The 18194-nt window shown below is 42.8% G+C and overlaps 1 protein-coding gene across 1 annotated transcript; it reads right to left on the bottom strand.

Annotated features, from left to right (window-relative positions):
• Positions 1-3838: 3838 nt before the first annotated feature.
• LOC145406076 (cytochrome P450 3A11-like) lies at positions 3839-17947 on the bottom strand. The gene is made up of 6 exons (XM_080277261.1): positions 17771-17947; positions 13849-14533; positions 11647-11865; positions 7072-7132; positions 5786-5976; positions 3839-4008 (listed from the first exon to the last, which is right to left on the bottom strand). Exons 1-6 carry the CDS (start codon positions 17945-17947, stop codon positions 3839-3841), a joined length of 1503 nt encoding a protein of 500 aa, XP_080133387.1.
• Positions 17948-18194: the final 247 nt, after the last annotated feature.

Raw genomic sequence — 18194 nt, 5'->3', positions numbered from 1 at the left:
TGGGCAGGGTCGCGTCAGGCCGCTCATTTCTCAGCTGAACGTATAGTAGCCTGAACATCGCTTCTCTATGCTTGCTCGCTTCGCTTGCGCGTAATAATATGTAACTGCTCATAAACACACACACAAGCGCCTAAGACAAGGATATCACCCAAACCTCTGCTGATGAAATGTACTAACCAATCAAAGAAACACACATATGCAACTTAACTCCATCAATTCAGTGATTCATTTTTTACATTTTGGAAAGGGAAAATTTTTGGTTTTCCTTTGTTTCTTCTTAGTTTTGTTCTCATTCTAGTTACCAGTGTTTGTTGCCACGACTTTGTATGTTGGATCCTGGACTGATTGACCTAAAATTGCCAAACATGCACAACAGCTCCAAAATAAATAAAACTACTTGACTGATGATTTCACGATGACCGTTTATGCAATATTTTTTTCTTTTCTGAGATTAAATCTTTCTGAATAAACTGAGTATTTCTGTCTTTCTGTCTTTCCATAGCCAGACGCCATAATCCCATAAGGGGTGGCCGTTTGTCTTTTAGTTGTTTTACTGGGAGGAGAATTAACCCTGCGCCAGTCCACGTGTTGACACGTTGGGAACACGTATGGGTTGGTTGTATGGTTACCACCCAGCGTTGTAAATGGTTTCCTAGCTTACAGAAAACCATTAGGCTTGTCACTCAATGTAAACCCACCCGAAAAAGAAAGAAGATTAATAAAAAGTGACAGTAAAGATGGGAGAAATAGGAAGAGAAGAGGGCAGACAAAGAAAAAGAATGATAAAGGTGAAGGAAGATGTAGGCAGCACTACATCAAGTGAGTGGATGATAGCCGCCACCACCTACCACAAAAGAGTATTTCACACCCACCTCACCACTGCAGCACTAAATGATGCGTGGCTGTCACATAATCATGATGTTCTGTTCAAATCTACTCGCCCCGACCTACTGCAGTGTGGGTGATGGTGAATTGAAGTTCTTCCTGTCACGATGGCTGACAAATTGTATATATATCAATGACAGATTTTTGCAACTTTTACTAGAGATGGTTTTCATGATCTGTTGTTTCAAAATATAAAGATGGCTAATTTGCAGGTACTTTTTGACGCTCTTGTCCTACGCTTGGTATCCTGACACTCTCCACAGGTTTTCAATTTAGAATTAACCCTCTGCATTGGGCAATATATATGTGTACATTTAGATGGGGAAAGAGCAGCCCCCCAGGGAATATAACTGTCTGTTTTGTCTGTGTCAGTGTTTTAAACCGAATGTTCCTTTTTGGTGGACGCAGTTGTGTCACTCTCACTTCTCAGTTACTGCCACGTCACCCTCAAGCGATTAGAGAGGAAATTTGTGTCTGTCAACCTTGCTGTCTTTACTATCCGGCTTATTGGCATCACAGTAGGTGGGCAGTGAAATATCAAATACATGAGAAGTGAATGAAGCAAAAATATTTATTGAATTTTGTGATAATAGTGAAAGTATTTTGGACAGTTTTCAAGGTATTTTGTAAATGTTAATACAATAATAAATGCTGTGTGAAAAGTGATGTAATTGTTATATAATACAAAACACTATATTTACATGTTTCACTTGGATTACTACCACAGAAATATATTCAACAAAGCTTTGGTGGTGCTTGGAAAAATGCTGTGCAATATTCAAATACTTAGTGGCTGTGTAACAAAATTTGTGCATGATATCTGAATCAGTATGTACCCCCACCACCCACACACATTGTCTCTCGTGCAGGTGGCTTTACCATTGCAACCTCACACCACATCGTAGACACAGCCTGCACACTGCAACATGACCACCTTAACACACTTCAGACATGGGTAGAGGACAGACTGAAAATTGCTCGTCAAAATCTCCACCCCACGCTCATCACCAGCAGCCAACATGAACCCAGACGCTGCCCTGTCCTCACACTTACCCTCCACTGAGACCCTCAAAGTGACACACGAACCCAAACACTCCTGTGTCCTCGCTCCCCTGTCCAGACGCTGCCCTGTCCTCACACTTACCCTCCACTAAGACCCTTAAAGTGACACACGAACCCAAACACTCCCCTGTCCAGACTCTCCCCTGTCCTCACTCCCCTGTCGTCACACTTACCCTCCTCTAAGATCCTTAAAGTGACACACGAACCCAAACACTCCCCTGTCCAGACACAGACACTTCCCTGCTCTCATTCCCCTGTCCAGATACTCCCCTGTCCTCACTCCCCTGTCCTAGCTCCCCTGTCCTCACACCCCTGTCCAGCCGCTCCTCTGTCCTAGCTTCCCTGTCCTCACACGTGCCCTCCTCTAAGACCCTTGAAGTGACATATGACACTAGACTCACCTTCAGGGACGATATACAAGACATCAAAAGTCAGTGCACCCTTAGACTCTGCACACTTATGGGAACAGCCTTTGGGTAATAAAGATAAACACTCCTTACAATACATTTAGTTTATTAGACCAGTGATGTCCTAACACCCTCTATAATTCTTTACAAGGCATACAGAACAACACTTTATACATCATGACTGACTGCACTAAAACCACTCCCACAGCTCACACATTGAACCTGAATTCTTCCCTGATAGAGAATATCTTAAGTCACACATTAATACACGGTAGTCTGTGGTAATACAACACTATCATTACAGTATATGAGTGAGCAACACAGTACAACTAGGTACATGACACAGTAACCACATAAACATTACTAGATCCTCTGCAATAACATCCCCAGACACTTATGATGAAACACCTACACACTCATTACGCACAGTAGGCAATACAACACCTCATTCACAACACTATACTCCATTTCACCAAGTCTGGCACCATCAGTGATGTCCTCAACGCCTATAGTGTTCATATAAATCATTTGCACTAAGTGAACTTGTACTTATTACCTTGAGAACCAATAGAAAAGACAATACAAAAAGGTATATCCTCTACTGGAGACCCTTATCAATGCTACAGGTGTTGAGGACATCACTGATGGTGCCAGAGTCGGTGAAATGGAGTATAGTGTTACAAGTCCCTCCCTCCAGGCATCCACCCATCAGAGGTATCCGTAAATAGTGCTGGTCGAGTGTACCCAGTCAGGCTTAGCTCATTGAAATCACCCAGTCTTCCTCAGTTACCAGCTTAGATGAAAAGTGCCCAGCTTGTGAAATAGACCCACACAATATAACACACATGCAGCACTGAAGAACACATATAACACAAAAACACAGACCCAACGTGAAGGCTGTATGGTACCTGAGACAAACAGCAAAAGGGCAGTCATTTACGTGCAGTCGGTGTGCATTTCTTGCCAGGCAGACTTCGATTTACAACAAGAAATTTCTCTTTTAATAATATATGGGGAGAGCAAGGATGAAATAAAAAAGTAGTGACTGGAGTAAAATGCTTAAGACAAGGATAGCACTAGAACCTTTCCCCATAACATCCACTAACTAAATGTAACTTCCATCTAAGAGAGTATATTGGATTCAACTCCTACCAACAGACAACAGAATTTTTAGTTCCTTGGAGACGTCTAATAGTGTAGGGGTTACTGAAGGCAGAATCAAACCTCTGCATACCTGAATAACACACAAGAATATAGCAACGGAGCAGAACCAGAAATAAATCGGTAAGGAAGAGTGTTAGTAAGCTTCCTGAATAACACACAAGAATATAGTAATGGAGCAGAACCAGAAATAAATCGGTAAGGAAGAGGTGTTAGTAAGCTTCCTGAATAACACACAAGAGCGGAGCAGAATCAGAAATAAATCGGTAATGAAGAGGTGTTGGTAGGCTTCCCGAACGTACTGGACTAGCGCCGTACGTGTCTCATTCGTGTTTGCGGGGCGTGAGGAGGATGTGGACGCCCTCCTTTGGCCTCTGCAGGAAGGGTGAGTTTTCCAGCTTGATATCCTCGTGTCCTGGCGGTATCCTGAGGTCAGCTGCCAGGATCAGCTTGGCCACGGCTACTTTGGTCTCCATCAGGGCGAACCGCATGGCTGGGGAAGAAATGCCGTGTAATTAGGAACTGATATGCGTCTGTGACAGGACTCCAGGGGCTTGGATGATGAATGAGTGTTCCATTTGCCTTCGCTTTCTTTGCTCTCTGGACCCTACCTCGTCCCTTCCTTATGTGGGAAAGAAGTTGATGATAATTCTATCTATCTACCTATTGCCAGACGCCATAATCCCGTAAGGGGTGGCCATTTGACTTTGAGTTATTTGTTTTACGGGGAGGGGCACTAACCCTCCACCAACCCACTTGTTGACACGTAACGATCACGTATGATTTGGTTATATGGTTACCACCCAGCGTTGTAAATGGTTTCTTGGCTTACAGGAAACCATATGGCCTGTCACTCAATGTAAAGCCACCTGTAAAGGAAAGAAAAGCAGTAAGAAGCGACAGGAAAGATGGGAGAAATAGGAAGAGAGGAGGGCAGGCACAGAAAAAGAATGATAAAGGCTAAGGAAGTAATAGATAGCACTACATCAAGTGAGTGGATGATGGTCGCCACCACCTACCACTAATAATAATGATGGTGATGATGATGATGATGATGATGATGATAATAATAATAATAATAATAATAATAATAATAATATGCCGCTTATGTCAACAATGCAATCAGTATAAGTAAAATGCAAATAAGTAACGAACAAAACAGTGGTAAGCTGTAACAAGAAAACTAAATCGCCAAGAAAGCTGTGTTAGGGGATCTCAGCTGAGGAGAAGACGGAGGTGTAAATCCAGAGCACGTTTACGATTCCCTTTCCTTCCTTCAAAACAGCCACAATTTTTTCTGTCTTAAATGGTACATAATTGTCCATTTGTGTATCTGTCAGTCAGTCTGGTGTGAGATGGGGAAAGGGTAGCGATATGGCGAGGGACAAGGCGACATGGAGACGATTTGTTTGTGGCCACATCACACGGGATTAAGGCGTCTGGCAATAGATAGATAGATAAAAAGAATATCTTGCCACAACTCAGCATTCAAGATGGAGAGATGGCGATTTTAAGTCAAGTTGAAGTGACAGGGGTATAGCACTGAGGCAAAGTTAGAGTAAAAAGGACACAGGGAAGCCATGTCCGTGTCCCCATGTCCTATTCTGCCCCCATGTCCTATTCTGACCCCATGTCCTATTCTGACCCATGTCTTATTCTGACCCCATGTCCTATTCTGACCCCATGTCCTATTCTGACCCCATGTCCTATTCTGATTCCATGTCCTATTCTGACCCCATGTCCTATTCTGACCCCATGTTCTATTCTGACCCAATGTCCTATTCTGACCCCATGTCCTATTTTGGCCCCATGTCCCATTCTGACCCCATGTCCTATTCTGGCCCCATGTCCCATTCTGACCCCATGTCCTATTCTGACCCATGTCCTATTCTGACCCCATGTCCTATTCTGTCCCCATGTCCTATTCTGACCCCATGTCCTATTCTGACCCCATGTCCCATTCTGTCCCCATGTCCCATTCTGTCCCCATGTCCTATTCTGTCCCAATGTCCTATTCTGACCCCATGTCCCAATCTGACCCCATGTCCTATTCTGACCCCATGTCCCATTCTGTCCCCATGTCCTATTCTGACCCCATGTCCCATTCTGTCCCCAAATCCTATTCTGACCCCATGTCCTATTCTGACCCCATGTCCTAAGCTGACCCCATAGCCTAATCTGACCCCATGTCCTATTCTGACCCCATGTCCTATTCTGTCCCCATGTCCTAATTTGCCCCCATGACCTTTTCTGACCTCACATGACCTCACCTAGACAGTTCCGTGGCCCCATCCCAAAGGGCATGTGGGTGTAACTCTTGATGTTGACCTTGTTCTCCGGCAGGAAGCGGTCAGGCCGGAAGTGCTTGGGATCAGGCCAGTAGCGGGGGTCATGGTGAAGACTCCAGACCGGAATCTGAACCAGGTCACCCTTCTTCAAGAGTAAGTTGGTGCCTGGAATGCTGGGGGAAAGGTAAATGAATACGCCTGTGTATCTGTTTATCTATCTATCTATTTTTCTGTCTACCTACAGTATATACACGCCTATCTATCACCTGTCTATCTGTCTCTCTATCTATCTTTCTGTCTACCTACAGTTTATACACGCCTATCTATCACCTGTCTATCTGTCTGTCTATCTATCTCCCCCTCTTCAGGTGTAAATTAGTTCCGGGGACGCTGGTGGAAAGGTGAGTGGAAAGGTTTTATCTACATGTCTATCTATCATCTGTCTGTCTGTCTGTCTATCTACCTGTCTGTCTACTACTACTACTACTACTACTACTCTTTCAGGGGATGCTGGAGGAAAGGTGAGGGGAAAGGTAAACGAATACACCTGGAAGAGTTGAGAGGTAGGATGGGACTGGAGTGTATTGGTGTTGTGATGAGGAGAGGTAGATTGAGGTGGTTTGGACATGTGGAGAGGATGGGGGATGATAATTGGGTGAGGAAGGTGAGAAGTGTTAATATTGGGGGTGGGGTTATGAGGGGTAGACCGAGAAAGACATGGGACGAGGTCATTAAGTGTGACCTTAGGGTTAAGGGACTGAACAGGGAGGCTGCAATGGATCGTGCAGCGTGGAGAGCCGCCATTATGTGACCAAGGCCGACACATGCAAGCATGTTGGAGCCTTTAAAAACGAACGAACGAACGAACTATATACCTGTCTGTCTGTCTACCTGTCTACAGGTCTATCTATCATTCTATCTATCTGTCTATCTACTACTACTGCTACAACTGCTACACGTCTTGTTCACCATGTACACCTCTTGTTCACCATCTGCACCTCTTGTTCACCATCTGCACCTCTTATTCACCATGTACACTTCTTGTTCACCATGTACACCTTTTGTTCACCATGTACACCTTTTGTTCACCATGTACACCTCTTGTTCACCATGTAAACCTCTTGTTCACCATCTACACCTCTTGTTCATCATGTACACCTCTTGTTCACCATCTACACCTCTTGTTCATCATGTACACCTCTTGTTCACCATGTACACCTCTTATTCACCATGTACACCTTCTGTTCACCATGTACACCTGTGCTCACCTGTAATCTTTAGTACACAGCCGGTCTACGAACAGCGCTGGGGGGTAGAGCCTCAGAGCCTCTGTAAAGGGAAAAGGAAAACCAATGTAATTACCATGAATGCCTTGGTATACTGTCTACCTATCTATCTATCTGCCTATTTATCTATCTATCTATCTCAGCAGTCAATAAGCCAGCTCCAGTATCATCTATACTCCCTGGGATTTTGATTTAGATAAAACTGAATGACTGCCTTGCCAACCAAAACAAACGTTGCCCTCTTCACTCCAGACAGGCATAGATTTCAAACAAACACACACACACACACACACAGAGGGAGTCAAAGGAGGCAGACGTGCGACATCAGCGCTCCGTACCGAACCAACATGGCCAGTGGCATTACCTAAATTAGTATCTTTATATGAGTCAAGCTCTGTACCAGGTTAGACTAAATAATTTTTCATTATTAAAAGAGAAAAAAAAATAAGTTTAAACAAGACTTGTTCAAACAGAAAAGAGAACCAAGATAAAAGATGCGCTCAGTCAGCTGAGGTTTGTTTAGACTACAGCAGTACGGGGAATGTAAGTACATACTCTGTACTTTTAGTATTGCAAAATTGATAGATACTTTGGTAAAGCAAATTTGGAAAAGAAAAGGGATAAAGATAGAAAGAAAAATGGTGATTTCTACCAAGAACTGGTTGAAATGGAGACTCATAATAGACTGGTTGAACGCGTACACAAACTAGAAATGGCTTTCAAAAATAAATTGATGAAATAAAGAAGCAGATGCACTTGCAAAAGGAAGAAATAAGAAAACTAGGATGGGAGGTCAACAAGAAAGACACAACCGTATGTAAACTAATAGTGGAATTGAGTACACTTAGGAGGAAAATGAGTGAAATGGCAAGTACAGTAGTCAATCACGAGAGTATTATGGAAGAGTTCAAAAATGACACAGAGACAATTAGACAAGCAAGCAGTCTTATGGACCAGAGCAGTGATATTGAGGAGAAGATAACACAGGTGAATGAAGCTGTGCAAAGCTACAAAAATGATGTGGAAACGACGTATGCTGAAATGGTGAAAGTAAAGAAAGACTTAGAAACAAGGGTGGAGGAAAAAAGCATTAAAAAGGAAGTGAAAAGAATAATCCAAAACAATCCAAAGTTAGTCAGAGATTCAGTAGATATAAACAAATCTATAGTAATCACTGGTATAGAAGAGGAAGAAGTAAAAAACAAGATCACAAGAGACAAAGAGGAGATGGCAAATGTAATGAGCTTACTGAAAGAAGTATCAGAGGAAATCTGTAGTAAAGACATAGAGGAACACAAAAGGTTAGGGAAATACGAGAAAAGCAAGACAAGACCTTTAAAGGTGACTTTCCAGACTGTAAACACTGTGGAGGAGATACTAAAAAATGCAAAGAATCTTATGGAAAAAGAGGAGTTCAAAAATGTATGGATAAAAAGATGCCTAACACAAGAGGAACTGGAATTACTGAAAGAGAAAAGGGAGGAAGCAAAAACAAAAAATGAGGGAAGATCAGAAGAGAAGAAATTTTTTTACAAAGTAATAGGATTGCGGGTACGAAAGTGGTACACAAACAGGATGGAATAAAAAGGAGGAAGATTGTAAAACCATGTCATGACAAGTATATAAAAAAGATGATAAAGTTGATGTACTCAAGTGTGGATGGAATGGTATCTAAATTACTAGAGATGAATGATTACGTCAGAGAAAATGAACCACAAATAATATGCCTAATTGAAACAAAATTAACACCAAGGATATGCAATGACATACTAAACTTAGAGGAATACAATATATGGAGAAGAGACAGAAATTTAAAAAAAGGAGGAGGAATTATAATATTAACTAAGAAAAATCTAAAAGTCAAGGAAACAAAACTAGATATACCATCACAAGTAGAACTGATTGCAGTAGAGATCAACACATCTGAAGGGAAAGTAATTGTAGCCAATTTGTACATGCCACCCAGATCAAACACATGGGGAAGAGACGAATATGAGGACCTGGCAGAGAGTACAGTTCAGAGTTTAAGATCATTACTACATAAAATGGAAGAGAAATCGGAAAGAATTATACTAACTGGAGATTTTAATACAAATATAAATTGGAATACTCTAGATATAATTAGCCAAGAAAGCTGTTGGGACCAAAAGCTCCTGGATCTCGTGCAAGAGTTTTTCCTAACGCTACATATGAGGGAAACCACCAGAAAAAGAGGACTCGATGTACCTTCATTGCTAGATCTAATATTTACTAGGCAAGAAAATGATATTGACAGTTTAATATATCACCCTCCACTCGGCAAAAGCGATCATGCAGTACTATATTACAACTTCAGGATAGCATATGACATAATTAACAGCAATGAAAGTTACAAAAAGAGCCTAAACTATAAAAAGGGAAATTATCAAGACCTAAAGAAGTATTTCTTAGAAGTTAATTGGGAAAATGAGCTTAGAGAACAAGATTTAAATATTGTATATAAAAAAAATCTGTGAATTTTATGAAATAGGAGTCCAGAAGTACATCCCACAGCACAAAGAAGCAGATAAGAAAATACAGAAATGGTTCAATACAGAATGTAAAAAATCAAAAGAAAGAAGAGATTTGTTGTGGAATAGATACAAAAGACACAATAGTGAAAGGGCGTATAATAATTACAAACAGGCAAGAAACGATTATACAAGAATAAGGAGGAAAGCCCAAAAACAGTTTGAGGAGGCTATAATAAATAAAAGTAATGATCAACCAAAGCTGTTTTACAGCTACATCAGAAGCAAAACCAAAGTAAAAGATATAATACAATCCATTAAGGACGAGGGAATCGCTTATACACAAGAGAAAGATATTTGTGAAGCACTAAATGAGAATTTCCAATTAGTTTTTACAGAACAAAAAAATTTTGAGAGGGACTATGTGGAATAAGCATGTCCACACATACTACCAAATATACAAATAGCAGAAAAAGTAATATAGGAGGAGTTGAGTAATTTAGACAGAGGAAAAGCAAGTGGTCCTGATGAAATTTCATGTTGGGTATTACGAGAATGTGCAAAGGAGTTAAGTAAACCATTATTTTTAATTTTCAAGAAATCCTTGAGTCAAGGTAAACTACCTGATATTTGGAAAAAAGCAAATATTGTCCCCTTATTCAAGAAAGGAAGTAGACAAAATCCACTCAACTACCGACCAGTATCACTGACCAGTGTTGTAAGCAAGGTATTAGAAAAGCTTATAAGAAAAGCTTGGGTAAATCATCTAGAACAACACAGTATGATAACAGAAAGACAGTTTGGTTTCAGAAAAGGAAAATCTTGTGTTACTAATCTGTTCAGCTACTATGACAGAGTAACATACACAATACAGGAAAGAGAAGGATGGGTGGACAGTATCTACTTAGATTTCAAGAAAGCTTTTGACACAGTACCACACGAAAGACTTCTATGGAAACTGTACCATCAAGGAGGAATTCGAGGCAAACTGTTTTGTTGGATGCAAGATTTTCTCATAAAAAGAGAAATGAGAACAGTTCTAAGAGGAAACTACTCATCGTGGAAAGAAGTGACTAGTGGAGTACCACAGGGTTCAGTGCTAGCACCAATCATGTTTTTAGTGTATATAAATGATATAAACAGTAACACTGGAAATGAGAGCTATCTGAATATGTTTGCAAATGATGCAAAAATACAAAGGAGAATTACTAACACAGACTCTTGTAAAGAGCTACAAGAAGAATTAAATAAACTTCATGAATGGAGTAGTACATGGCAAATGGAATTCAATGTGGACAAGTGTCATGTAATCAAGTTTGGTGAAAGTGGAAAAAGACCTGATTGGGATTATAAGGTAGGAAATAAAACCCTATACATATCAGAAAGAGAGAAGGACCTAGGTGTGATTATCAATAACAGACTATCTCCGGCTGACCACATCAGCGAGAAGGTACGGAACATGTATACACTGCTTGCAAATATGAGAATAGCATTCACATACATAAATGAAGACATGCTAAGAAGGATAATAACATCATTCACTTGACCAACCCTGGAATATGCATCAGTAGTCTGGAGTCTTCATCTCAAAAAACACATAGACAAGATTGAAAAAGTTCAAAGGGCCGGTACAAGATGGATACCAAGCTTAAGGGACCTAAGCTACGAAGAAAGACTAAATAAACTGAATCTACCAACACTACAGGAGAGAAGGAAAAGAGGTGACATGATAATGCTATATAAGTGCATATCAGGGAAGGAGAAAATAGACATAAATGATTACTTAACATATGGAGAAGCATCAGCAAGAGGACACTGCAAAAAACTGCATAAGAAGAGAGGTGATAAAGACGTAAGGAAATTCTGTTTCCCAAACAGAGCAATTGATCAATGGAATGCACTACCGAATGAAATAGTGTGTGCCAAAACAGTTCACAAATTTAAGGATATGTACGATAAATATGGTTTAAGACACGGGACAGTACGAGCTTGACTCATTCCTGTAAAGATACAATTAGGTAAGAACAATTAGGTAAGGTAAGAACACACACACAGTTGTAATACACACCCATAACACAGGCCTCGAGAAACTTGGCCTCCATGACCCCCTGGTAGGTCAGCTCGCCCTCCTCCTTGACCAGCTGCTCAAGTTCCTGACGAAGGCGCTGCTGGGGCTCGGGGTTCTTGGCAAGGAGGTGTGAGCAGAAGGACACAGCGGAGGCGGTGGTGTCGTAGCCAGCCACCAGGAACAGGATGCACTGCGCCACCAGCACTTTATCGGTGAGGACTGGCGGTGGACGAGATGAAAATATAACCCAATTTGGAGTGAATTACTTAACATAATCCAATTTTGAATAAGTTACTTAATATAATCCTAAAGACAATCTGGGGGATGGAATTTAGCAAGACATGGTTTAGGAGAAAATGAAGAGTGAATGTAAGAAAATCGAGAGAGAGAGAGAGAGAGAGAGAGACATCAAAGATTTTGGGAAAGATAAAGGGGTGCAAAAACTTAGGAAATCAGAGTTTGTCTTGGACGAATAACAGTGTGAACAAGAAGGTGTAATGACCGTTGGCTGCAGAAAGGCCAATAAGAGAGTCATTCAGATTTATCAAGTCCCAATTTTCCCCAGACAACGAAACACAATCGTCAAATTTACCATGCAGGTCCCTATGTGGTCCCTATTTCAGCTCTACGTAGGAATAGGACAGGACGAAATAGACCCTGGACAAAAATCACAGCATTGGCCCGGGAATCAAACCTGGGACCTCACTTTCATGGTCCTAGTGTACTCCTGATTACATCACTTGCACCGCAGATGAAACTATCACAGATATGGTATAGCAAAATGACCTATGAAGAGACTTTTTTTTATGCAAGGAAGGAGGAGCCATAGGCCAGGAGCCTGCAAACCGTTCCTTCCAAGAAAAAAACAAAAACAATACAAAAGAGAGCCAAATTCAAGATCCATTCACTTTGAGATGCCTGGACACACTGCGTTTGAAAGACTGGAGAGCATAGGAAGTAGGAAATACAGACAGAGGGAGACAGTTCCAGAGCTGACTTGTTGCATACATGAAGGACTGGGAGTAACGGTTAACTCTTGCATTAGAGAGTTGGACAGAAAAGGGCTGAGAGTTTGTTGCTAGACGGGTGCAATGTCCCCACAGTAGTAGAGAAGGGATGCAAGCAAACAGTTCAGAGGAGCAGTGACCATTGAAGTAGTGAAAGAAAATAATGATGCAACAGTGCGGTGAAGAGACTGAGGCTGAAGGGAGCCAGTAAGAGGAGGAGAGTTGATGAGATGAAAAGCTTTTGACTCCACCCTGTTAAGAAGGGCTGTATGTGGGGAGCCTGCCCACACATGAGAGTTGTACTCTACACAGGAGGGAATAAAACCCATGTATAAAGTCAGCAACTGTGCGGGGGTAAGGGGGGCGCGGTAGCACAGTGGTAGCACGCTGGACTCGTAATCGGGGGATTGCGAGTTCGAGCCTCGCCCAGGGTGCCGTGCCGGGAGTGGTAGCTCGCTCCTGTAACCCTAGCGGGGCTATATAGTCCAATACAGGGCTTAGCTCGGGGGAACTCCATTTCTCCCATTTGTGCAGGGGTAAAGAAGGTAGAGAGTCGGCCTAGCACACCTAATCTCTTGGGAGCAGATTTTATGAGAGAGGTAATATGTTCTTTTCATGATAAATCCCGTGAGAATGATACCCCAAGTATGTTTAAAGATAATGCAGGATTAAGCAGGATGTTGTTGAAAATTAGAGGGTACTCCTCTGGAAGATTTTGTCGGGTTGGTAGTTGTGTAAGAATTGAGTTTTTGATGCACCGAAAACAACAAGATTACTTTTACCCCAATCAGTGATATGAGCCAAGTTAGACACTAGGTGTGCCATAGCCTCATCCTTTGTTTGTTGAAGTAATTGCTGAGATGGATGCTGTGGCAAGCAAATGGAAAGGTGAAGGGTGGAATCATTAGCGTATGAGTTGATAGGGTTAGATGTACAGCTTAGAAGGTCGCTGATGAACAAGAAGAGAGCTGGTGATAGGAGAGAGCCCTGAGGAACACCAATACTGATAACTCTAGGAGAAGAACGATGGCCGTCTACAGCAGCAGCTCTAGAACGACCAGAAAGGAAGCTAAAGAAAAAGGCACAGATAGAAGGATAGAAACCTTAAGAGGGCAGTTTGGAAATTAAAGATCTATGCCAGACTCGATCAAAAGCCTTTCAGACAATGTAGTAATAAAAGGCAAAGGTTAATCACCGTGCTTAGGGGAGGCAGTGGTGGTGTCAGAGTCTTCAGCCTGCGCCTCCAGCAAAAGGTCAAGAAAGTCCCCCCTCTTTTCTCCGGCTTTGCGGGCCCTGATGGTCTCCTCCGCTACACTCCGGAAGAACCCAATCTCCTCTACATCCTCCTTGAAGCCCAAAGCATTGAACGGTCGTGGGAAGTGCATCATCATGAGAAACCTCAATATCATTAGTGGAGTTATAGCAAAAAAGGTTTCTGCTTTTTGAGCAAAAACAGGTTTTTCTTGTGTGAGAGAGTTGCACTCTATGCCAAAAGCACAAGATGCGATAGTATCCATGGTGAACCGTCCAGCTTTGTTCTTCATGTCAACAGACGGATTCTTTTGTGCATCTTTCAGGCAGGAAGATACAAATGTGTCAGCGAGTCCACACATGAGCGGGAACATGCTTTTCATCTTCCCACTGGTGAATGTTGGGGACAGGACAGCACGTAAGTCCTTCCACTCCTGATCATTCTTACTTCCCAGCATCTGACTCATGTAGCTGCCGGATTGGTTCGTACCAAAGGGCCGCCTGTTCACGAAATGATCAAAGTCTTTTATGTATATGTTCTTAAGTACGTCCGGGTCACACACTGTCAGCACGGGAGTGAAGCCCTCATACAGGCCAAAGTAGGGACTGTTCTTGTAGGTGTGGTACATCTGAAATGAAGTAAACTATGATAGTTTCAGCCCCAGTAAAGTATGATAGTTACTTAAGTACACAAAAGTATTTATATAACATCCCATACACCAGAAGCTTCCCTGGAATGAGGAAAAAAAATCTTGATCAATCTTTCTGAAAATAAGTAGCTGTGATAAGTAACTTCCCTTTTACCCTCCACCTTACAGAGTCAGAGGAGGGTGTTGTTATCACTGGGATCAGTAGGTGTCCGGCTGTAGACATGGGTGGCTGGCCGGGCGTAGAATTTTCGTTTCCGGGCCAGAACTCAGAAAGTATTCAGTATAGAGTCATGAAATTTTACATAGTTATGTGTCTTATAGTGAACTGGTGCCTTCTGATGGGTAGAATGCTGTGCCTTAAGAAGATTTTTTTGAAAATAGTGAAAAAAAAAATCCAGAGATTTCAATGCCACCATGCAGGGAATCTGAAGGTCCCAGGTTGTGTGTCCTCAGGGCATTCTCCCTACGTCCACCTTTGAAAGATAAGAGTGGGGGGAGGCATTATTTGCTTGGTTAGGTGTGCAGGGAGGTGGTGGGGGGGTATGTGCTTAGTCAGATGGAGGGTTGCAACGGCGTAATTATGCCTGTGTTTAGACTTGTTATTTCTCATGAAGTTAAGATCTTTTCCTGCAGCTGATTATCACTTGTAAACAAATTCTTAACATAGGCACGATAGAATATGCATTTGGTGGTAGTTAAAGGTAAAAAGATTGTACTGAAAGGACTTGACAGAAGAGAGGTGCTGTCAGTGGGAGCAGACAGGATACAGAAGAGATATTATGGAATAAGCTAACCCTACATAGATTTTGCAAACCTTGTCTTACACACTTTTCTCAACTCTAAAGTGGTAGACAGATGGGAATTCTAGGAAGTTTGGTGATTCTAAGTGCTGTGGAAGAGGTAGCCAGCTGGTATGTACTGTGAAAGAGGTAGCCAGCTGGTATGTACTGTGAAAGAGGTAGCCAGCTGGTGTGTACTGTGAAAGAGGTAGCCAGCTGGTATGTACTGTGAGAGAGGTAGCCAGCTGGTATGTACTGTGAAAGAGGTAGCCAGCTGGTATGTACTGTGAAAGAGGTAGCCAGCTGGTATGTACTGTGAAAGAGCTAACCAGCTGGTAAATCTAGGAAGTTTGGTGGTTCATATACGTGCAGTGAAAGAAATATATGATGATAGCAAGGAAACAGGTCAGCTCAGCCAAACACAAAGTAATGGATTCACTCATCATTCTTCTATCTATCTATCTATTGCCAGACACCTTAATCGCGTAAGGAGTGGCCACAAACAAATTGCCTTCATGTCGCCCTGTCCCCCACCATTTCACTGCCCTGCTCCCAGCTCACACACCCCTTCTCTCATATACCTCTCCATTCCATCCCTCCATCTCATCCTTGGCCTCCCCCTCCCTCCCCCCCCTCCACCTCACTCATATACACTCTCCACGTCAGTCTCTCGCTCTCCATCCTCTCCACATGGCCAAACCACCTCAGTGTGTTTCTCCTAACGCTTCCTATCACATCCACATCCACACCACAACGCTCCTTCACTTCCTCGTTTATCGGTCTGTCTCTCCATGTAACTCCACATGCACCTCACTTACATACACTCTCCTCGTCAGTCTCTCGCTCTCCATCCTCTCCACATGGCCAAACCACCTCAGTGTGTTTCTCCTAACGCTTCCTATCACATCCACATCCACACCACAACGCTCCTTCACTTCCTCATTTGTCAATCTGTCTCTTAACATTGACTTATGACTGTCTTTACTTTATAATAGAAAGGTTGTAATATTGGCCAGTCCTTTAGGTCCTCCTTGTGTGTGTGTGTGTGTGTGTGTGTGTGTGTGTGTGTGTGTGTGTGTGTGTGTGTGTGTGTGTGTGTGTGTGTGTGTGTGTGTGTGTGTGTGTGTGTGTGGAGAAAAAGAAGGCTTGTATGGACTTGAAGGTGAACAGGTTAAGTCACTCACTGTTAATGATACACAATTTGAGTTTATGATAATCACACACACACACACACACACACACACACACACACACACACACACACACACACACACACACACACACACACACACACAGACAGACAGACACACACACACACAAACACACAGACACACACACACACACACACACACACACACACACACACACACACACACACACACACACACACACACACACACACACATACACACACACACACGTGTTAGGAGTGCAATGCTGTATGGTAGCGAGACCCGGACAGTAAAGGAAGAGGATATTCGCAGGTTCAGACGTACACAATTGACAGTAATTAGGTGGATGTGCAGTGCGTCCCAGAGTGCAAGGCCTTGGGGGCTGGGTTTACAATGGAAGAGTTCAGGACTAGGATGGGACGGGAGTGTATTGGTGTTGTGATGGGACTAGAGTGTATTGGTGTTGTGATGGGACGAGAGTGCATTGGTGTTGTGATGGGACTGGAGTGTATTGGTGTTGTGATGGGACTGGAGTGTATTGGTGTTGTGATGGGACTGGAGTGTATTGGTGTTGTGATGGGACTGGAGTGTACTGGTGTCTTTTGTTTGGACTGGAGTGTATTGGTGTTATGATGAGGAGGGGTAGACTGAGGTGGTTTAGGCGTGTGGAGAGGATAAGCATGACAGTTGGGTGCAGAAAGTGACAAGTATTAACTTTAGGATTAGGGTTGCGAGAGGTAGACCGAGAAAGACCTGGGATGAGGTCATTGAGTGTGACCTAAGGGATAAGGAACTGAAAAGGGAGGCTGCCAGAGATCGAGCAGCATGTAGAACCGCCATCAAGTGACCAAGACCGACGCAAGCAAGCATGCTGGGAACTTTATTTTGCATTCTGTGTAATGTATCTGCCTATTTTATAAGAACTGAAATGATAAACGCACAATGAAATGGCGGCGGGAACAGGCCGACATGGAGGCGATTTGTTTGTGGCCACCCCTTACGGGATTAAGGCGTCTGGCAATAGATAAGATAGACAGATGGACAGAACTGGTAAATAAGAGTCAGTTTGTGAGAAAAATAACCCCATCTTTGGAGAGTAATCAAGTGTTTGTAGGAGTTAAATCTCTCTCTCTCTCTCTCTCTCTCTCTCTCTCTCTCTCTCTCTCTCTCTCTCTCTCTCTCTCTCTCTCTCTCTCTCTCTCTCTCTCTCACACACACACACTGGAGAGCTATCAAGTGTGTGTGGGAGTCAACATCTCTCTCACTTTATCAAGGACGAGCCAGCGTTTCTTCAAGGGGGACATGATGAGGTGGAGGTGGCCGAGGAGGGGCAGGGCGGGGGTGGATGGTACGCCGCTCCTTGCCCAGTAGTTGTGACGCCACTTTGAGTATAACCACAGCGTCACCACCACCGTCACCAGCAACACCCATGTCGCCATCATCCTGATCCTTTACCTGAGGAAGAAGAAGCAGGAGTGAATTAAATGGCTGTGGAATACGTGAAGTTGCTGTAACACACACACACACACACACACACACACACACACACACACACACACACACACACACACACACACACACACACACACACACACACACACACACACACACACACACACACACACACACACACACACACACACACACACACACACACACACACACACACACACACACACATATATATAT

Source organism: Coenobita brevimanus, chromosome 69, assembly GCF_032717465.1.
Source record: "Coenobita brevimanus isolate Jiangsu-jjx chromosome 69, ASM3271746v2, whole genome shotgun sequence".
Classification (NCBI taxonomy): Eukaryota; Metazoa; Arthropoda; class Malacostraca; order Decapoda; family Coenobitidae; genus Coenobita; species Coenobita brevimanus.
This window is presented reverse-complemented; position numbering and strand designations above follow the sequence as displayed.

What these genes read in the sequence shown, in the direction of transcription:
- LOC145406076 (XM_080277261.1), bottom strand. Translation starts at nt 17,947, where the DNA reads ATGATGGCGACATGGGTGTTGCTGGTGACGGTGGTGGTGACGCTGTGG. An exon ending in CTGTGTACTAAAGATTACAG is followed by an intron (nt 5,977 to 7,071) that starts GTGAGCACAGGT and finishes CCTTTCCCCCAG; the next exon opens with CATTCCAGGCACCAACTTAC. An exon ending in GGGGCCACGGAACTGTCTAG is followed by an intron (nt 4,009 to 5,785) that starts GTGAGGTCATGT and finishes TTTCTTCCCCAG; the next exon opens with CCATGCGGTTCGCCCTGATG.